At 42.0% G+C, this 7,082-nt stretch overlaps 1 protein-coding gene across 3 annotated transcripts; it reads right to left on the bottom strand.

Moving 5' to 3' along the window:
* Nucleotides 1-966: 966 nt before the first annotated feature.
* Nucleotides 967-6,737, bottom strand: trim59 (tripartite motif containing 59). 3 transcript variants are annotated; one of them, XM_059331330.1, is made up of 5 exons: nucleotides 5,827-6,737; nucleotides 3,952-4,309; nucleotides 2,874-3,095; nucleotides 2,579-2,788; nucleotides 967-1,820 (listed from the first exon to the last, which is right to left on the bottom strand). In XM_059331330.1, exons 2-5 carry the CDS (start codon nucleotides 4,204-4,206, stop codon nucleotides 1,203-1,205), a joined length of 1,305 nt encoding a protein of 434 aa, XP_059187313.1. In that variant the 5' UTR covers nucleotides 4,207-4,309; nucleotides 5,827-6,737; the 3' UTR covers nucleotides 967-1,202. The 3 variants fall into 3 exon arrangements, with proteins under 3 accessions (XP_059187313.1, XP_059187311.1, XP_059187310.1); XM_059331328.1 differs by having other exon boundaries at nucleotides 3,952-4,291; XM_059331327.1 differs by having other exon boundaries at nucleotides 3,952-4,277.
* Between the last annotated feature and the right edge of the window lie 345 nt (nucleotides 6,738-7,082).

The following is a 7,082-nucleotide window of genomic DNA, read 5'->3' as shown; positions in this document are numbered from 1 at the left end:
TAGAAGCGTTGACACTTCTGTTGAATTTCCAGAAAAACTTCAGGTTTTAGGGGCTGATTTTAAAATCGCCCAGAGGTTTTACAGGCGTTTCAGGCCTCAATGGGTTAAGAGTGACGTAATGATGTAGAAAAGCAAACCGGTTCAGAGATGGTTCTCAAGTTGAACCAACTGCAAACCACACATCACCGTCTGGGAACCAGCTCTGGTTTATCTGACCGGCATAATTATCCTGCTCTCCACTAAAATATTTGGTTTCCCATTTACCATCCGTCTGATTTCATGTGAATGCAGCTTAAGTCATTGTTTTATTTAAAAGTTTCTAACAGGATCACGAGGCTACGTAATATTTTTGGGGCTTCCACAGATTCTCATGTTGGTGTTTTGCTGAAACAAAATAAAGTGACACTTATGGGATACAAAATAGCTAAAGATAGATAAAGCTTTTACAAAGGCAATACTATATTTATATAAAACAGACTGTACAGTATATCAGTGCACTATTGTAGTAAAAAAAAAAAAAAAAAAAGAGCACTGAGAAATCAGTCCTGGTGGAATTTCCTTCCACTAGAATAAGGCGATAGAGTGGCGAGGTGAAGGCGTGACGGTTAAAGGCACCGTGAGGTTCATCAGAGCCGCCATCACTGCATCATGACCTCAGTACAGCAGCATCACTGAAAACAGAGACATCATGTCCTGAGCTCTCTGACACTACGGGGACCAGACTCAAATGTTTACTGAACACTTTAAATCACGCTACGAGTGTTTGATTAGTGTTTGATATGATAAATGGTTATTAGATAGGCAGCATGAACATAACCTGGAATAATACACCCCAAAGAGGAACATAACACTTCACAAAACATTTAAAAAAAAATGTTTTTAAAGAACTTGAAGTTTGCATTTTCTGTCCAGTTCTAGTGTAGAGAAATGAGTCTCAGGCTTTAACCAGGCTGACAGGGGAAAATCCACCCTTAAATTAAAATGATCAACATAATGGTTAATTAGTATAAAAGGTATATTTTTGGTCATTAAGTTGTTAGTTGTAAATTGTTTTCTTTCATTTTATAATGATAATTTTCCTGCTTTAAATCTGTATCTCATTGCCTTAAGTCTTTCAGGTGTTTAAAAAATATTTTAGGGTGGATTTTTTTGGAGTGTGGAGGTGAGGCTTTCTAAACTTCTAAATAAAAAGTTGAGGGTTTTCATCGTGATGTCAGAGTTTTAAATAAAGCGGCCAGCTGCTGGAAGCTCTTCTCACTGACTGAGTGGAGCTGAGAGCTCCATCTCTCCACCGCGGCCTCCATCACTGAGTACATCGACCCCACCGTGTCCAGGACGGCGGTGATGAGTTCGCTGCTCAGGCCGTGGACCACCTGACTGAACCGGGACAGCAGAGAGAAGCCCAGCGACGCCCCGCCCACCGGGTTGACCCACAGCGCCGCCAGCAGCAGCAGCAGCAGCGCCAGCAGCACCACAGAAGAAGAAGGTTGCAGCTCACACCACCAGTTCTGCCCCCAGGGCTCGGACCGATCCCGTTCAGGTTCGGTTTCCAAACCGGCCTCCACACCGCCACACCTGGCGCAGCAGCCCACCTGAGGGACGGGGGCGTCCTGCAGGCTGCCGATGGTCACAGCGGGCCAGTGCTGCTGGAGGTGCTCTGCAGCCCGCGGGCTGACGGAGAGCTTCACCACGGAGGGCAGAGGGGTTTTAATAAACTCCTCCACCCGCTCTCTGAACAGATGCACCTGCTCCAGGAAGACCAGCGGCGAGTCCTCGTCCTCTACTGAAGAACCCAGAGACACCAGGTCCAACTGTTCCTCCTGCAGGAAACACAACATTAACAGGACTTCTTTATCCCCAAGCAGAAACACTCAACATTTAATTTAATTTAATTTATTTTATTTGATAGGGACAATGCAGTTAGCATAGATACAGGACATGTCTCTGATGTGCTGCATACAGAGATTTATAGCTTCAGCTTATTTTCAACTCACGTCCCTAGTTGGGCTTCTACAACTACATACAAAATCACAATACTATAAAAATCCAATATACAATTACACCATCTACAAAATAGAATAAAATTACAAACAATTACAATATACATTTACCCTGAGAAAAAAAATAGAAAATAAACCCTGTATAAATATAGCTTAGAGTTTAAAATCATCATAAATGTATAATCAATAAGGAAAAAAGAAAGAAATAAAAAAAAACATCTTACATACCAATCCAAGGTAACTACTCAAACAAATATATACAATAATAATACAAAAGGATAAAAAGAAAAACATTACAACCCAATCCAAAATAACTACTTAGACTATAAGACTTATATAATATATATTATAAGACTAAGAATGGGTACAGCTCTGGTTTGCTTTAAGCCAACACTTAGTGTTTTTTGTGAATGTTTCAGGATTAGTTACTGATTTTATTTCAGTTGGTAATGTATTCCAGATTTTACAACCTTTAATTGAGAGAGCTGACTGTCCAAAAGTGGTTCATTAGCTTGTGCCCGCTTCTCAATGAGGATTTCCAGAATGCATCATTTCCTGAGATCAGCCCTGACACACACCTGTAGCTCCTTCACGTTGTGGATGAGCGGGTCGTAGGCCCGGGTCACCTCTGCAGCAGCTTTGTCCAGCGCCTCCAGGTACGCCTGCCTCTTCCTGGCCAGCACCTCCTCCAGCGTCTGGAAGAACTGACCGACCTCCTGTCTGTCCTGCCTCACCACAGACTCACAGCGAAGCTTCTCCTGCTCCAGCTGCTCCCCCAGCTCACACAGCTGCCAGTCAACACAACAGGAAGAGTTTGATTCTAGAACATGGATTCATATTAAACAGGTGAACGCAGCCAACAGGGTTTCCCACCTGAGCCCATCTGTGCTCAGAGAGTCTGGCCAGCAGCCGTGATGGCGTCTGTTTCTCTCTGATGAACGCCGCCTGCAGGTCGTCTATAGAGTGACCCTGGTGCTGACCCACCGTCAGACACAAACCACAGATCAGCTGCCGGTCCTGGATGCAGTACATGTTGAGAGGCTGCCTGTGGTGCTCCTGGCAGGACGGAGGTCTGGGGACGCTGTCGCTCTGGTACTGAGACAGAAAGAGCAGCAGATGATCACAACGTGAAGCAGCAATGTATCGTTAGCCTCGTAGCATATTTGCCTATAAGTCATATTTGAACGTTTTCAGGAAACAAGAAAAAACACAATTTTTATTAAGCCCATTGGTATTTTTAATTGATATTGTAACAGTAAGTTCAAATAGAAGTGTGAACAAGTTTGCATAAAAAATTAAACACATCGATTTCATAACAGATAAAAGTGACTTAGGCAGAATATGCCCTGACTAAGGCAATTTTTCTCTTACATATAAATAATGTAGTTTGGTTTGTATGTAGCCGCAAAAATGCCTAAGTCAAAGAGATGACTGAGGCAGAAAGTGATTCTGGACTCTAACAAGTGTTCTGATAGGGAGAACAGAGGCAATAAGGCAGAAAGATGCAGCAGGTAGGAGAGTAGAGTTAGGCAGATATCGTACGTTATCGTGCCTTTTTAAATCAAAGTTGAAGACCCACTTTTTTAGGTTGGCATTTAATTCTGCCAACTCTGTTTCTTAGGTCTACTCATTTTGTTTGTTCCTTTCTATGTATGGCTATGGTCTATGGCTCGTACTACCTTGCAGCACTGCAGCACTTTTATTTTGTACTTATATGTTATGCATGTGTTATGTATTGTTTTTATGGATTTCCTGTGAAGCACTTTGGGTACCTTTTGGCTACTGTAAAGGGCTATACAAATAAACTTGATTTGATTTGATTTGATATCACAATTTGACCAAAAAATGACTTAGGCAATTATGCTATGAGGCTAACGATATAGAAAACAGTATGATTTCAAATCTGATAGGTAGTTAATGAGTCAGTTGAACACAAGTGATGCTCTCCTACTTTCTCGATGATGGCCCGCAGAGACACGTTGCTGGGCAGAGCGTCTACGCCCAGCGTGGGCAGCTCCACCACGCTGCGACAGTTGGGGCATTTGAGCGGCATGCGGAGCGGACGCCAGATGGAGTAGTTGGTGGAGACCTGCAGCAGGTTGTCCAGGCAGCTCTTACAGAAGGTGTGTGAGCACGGCAGGACCCGCGGGTCAGCAAACAGAGAGTAGCACACCGAGCACGTCAGGTCCTCCTCCAGGTTGTCCATGCTGGAGGCTGGAGGCTGAGGGAGAAGATGATCTGCAGCACAGCAGGGTGGATGAAAGATACCTGCTCCACCTGTTCAGCAACAACTGGAAAGTGAATATAACCTGGTGATGACGTTAAAAAAACTGTTTCAAAAGTCATTCAACAGAAAATTCAACCATTCTGATTAAGGATTTAATTTGTTTTCTAAGCAACACTTGAAGGCTGCAGGTTCTTAAACGTGAGATGATCAGAGTTTATTTTCATCGTGGCAGTTGAGTGAATATATTTGTGGATTATGTATGTATTGTATATTAGCTGGTTGGATATAAAATTACATTTAAAAAAAAAAGTTACATTTTTGGACCATTTTCTGAAATTGTAAAGACCAAATGATTAAGAAAATATCTGGCAGCCTAATCAATAATGAAAATAATCTTAAGATGCTTCACTAATCACTGAACTCATTATGTTAAGTTCTGGAATTGTGGAAAAACATGTTTAAAGTCTAATTCTGAGGTCAAATGTGGTGTAATAATGGACGACATTATACTGAGATCTTTTTCTAATACTCCATATTAACATAGGGAAAAACACACAACACAAACACTTAAAATGACCATAATGCTAAAACTAAAATAGATATTATGGCAGAGCAGCTGTATTGGTTTGCATTAGATTGTAACAGCATCATTCAAGTAATCCATCTAAAGTGTTTTGTTCTGGAAAAACCAGAGAACAGGCAAAAACAGGCTGAGCCCTTATTAGAGGATCAGTTATGTTGTGTTGTGTGTGTGTGTGTGTGTGTGTGTGTGTGTGTGTGTGTGTGTGTGTGTATCGGCTCTCTCCTCTAGTTACAGCCGGCACCGCAGTGACAATAGGAGGCCTTCTGCCAGCACCCACCCAGCCCCAACACACACACACACACACACACACACACACACACACACACACACACACACACACACACACACACACACACACACACACACACACACACACACACACACACACACACACACACACACACACACACACACACACACACACACACACACACACTTACACACACTTTGTGGTCAGTACAGGCTGTTCAGTTGTGCAACTGACCCCGAGAACCTGATCCATTTATGGAGTAAACTGCAGCTGATTTGGCGCCAGGTTCAGCCAGGTAACAGCTGTTCTGCTGCGGTCCAATCAATAATATTAATTAACCATATCCTCATATTAATGGGAGCATTAAAAACTATTTTTATGTCGGACATGTTTTGAGTTTGCAGGTTATTGTTGCAATAGTTCACTTTCCATAACAGCATCTGTTGCTTTTAAATCAAACACTGCACCGTTTTGTTTTTCACAGCTTAAAAAGCAAATAAGCTTTGAATGTGTGAGTTTAATGAGCGTCATCTCGGCGACACCCTGAACAAGAACTTGACGTCTATTTGTGAATTTGTCATGTTTTATCGGTTATTTCAACTAACTTCGCACTCCAAGATATTAGAAACGTCACGTTAGTGTACAACTCATTGCTGCGGCTGTTTTCTCAGCGACCCGCCAACTATTTATTATTTATTATCGTCTATTGGTCTGATCCGCGGTGACACGACGAGTTAGAAGCAGAAATGTCTAGTTTAAGACTCACCGTCTGCTCGGAGCAAAGTGTTTGTCCAAACAGCTTTCATTTCCTGTTCCTTCCCGTGCTGCCTTCAAGTGCGCTCAGTAAATTCCACATGCCGAGAGCAGGAGGTGGGAAACTTTTGGACTACATTCAAACGCTTGTGTAGAAAATACGAAATATGTGTTGTACGATTTAACGTTTTTCAGAATGTTGCTGTCTGAAGCAGCTTTACTATCCGCAAATACAAGTAAATATATACACATGTACCTCACATATGTAACATTTTTCCTTATTTATCATTATTTCAAGAAGTACTCCGCCCGTCATGACACCCAAAGTTCCAATAGTTTTGAATGCATCATTTCTTCCCCGCTGTAGTGCGCATGCGGGTAAATGGCCTCCCTGGCCAATCAGGCTCCACTTTTCCTCCATTTGAATTCAAGCTGAACCGTTGAGAGAAACGAAGGTATTTGGCTGTTTTACAGCATTTTTTAAAATAGTGGACAGAAAAAAACAAGCAAATAAACGCAAATGGATAAATCACACCACCTCCTCACAACAGACCACACACACACACAATCTCTCGATTTGGGTTTCACTATTTATTTTCTCGAAGACAACCTATCCTGTAGCCTATCTCCCAAATAGGTTTTTGGGCAAACCACCTTTTTTTTTTACCTTCCATGTCATAATTTTAGATTTGAAACCACATGTTTGCTAACAAGGAATGCTGCAAAAAAAATACCCCTATGTTCAACAGAAGGTTTATGAGCACAATGTGTAATCATTTACTACAGTGTTTGAAGTTAACACAAAAAATGGAAAAGGGTAAGCTTGTACACCTAGCTGGTATAAGAGGAAAGAGGAGTATGGGGCTATAAGGACTCTGCAAGGTACTAAAGGTACAGCAAACTTGTTCATGGGTTTATTTATTCTTCAGGAGGGCCCACTAAGGACGACTCCAGTCTGACATGTGGGACACCCTTTGACCTTGAGAAAAGGGAGGCCAAGTCCCCTCTTAGTCTAGCTGAGATACATTAGCAGATTCATTACTGCTGCTCCTGAAATAAAGTCATTATTTTCTCAAGTATCACTAAAAAGCATCATTGGATTACTCTAGAAAGACAACAAAGATTGTGGTTGAGTGATGCATATTGTAGAGGTTGTTGGCAGGTCGAAACCTATGAAACCGACCAACACACCTTCAGAAAGACTTCAGGCCTCACTTTGCAGTACATGTGCAAAACCATAGATTATTTAGCAAATCGGACACTAGTGAG

Source organism: Centropristis striata, chromosome 4, assembly GCF_030273125.1.
Source record: "Centropristis striata isolate RG_2023a ecotype Rhode Island chromosome 4, C.striata_1.0, whole genome shotgun sequence".
NCBI lineage: Eukaryota > Metazoa > Chordata > Actinopteri > Perciformes > Serranidae > Centropristis > Centropristis striata.
The sequence above is the reverse complement of the archived record's forward strand: the minus strand, read 5'-3'. Positions and strand labels throughout refer to the sequence as shown.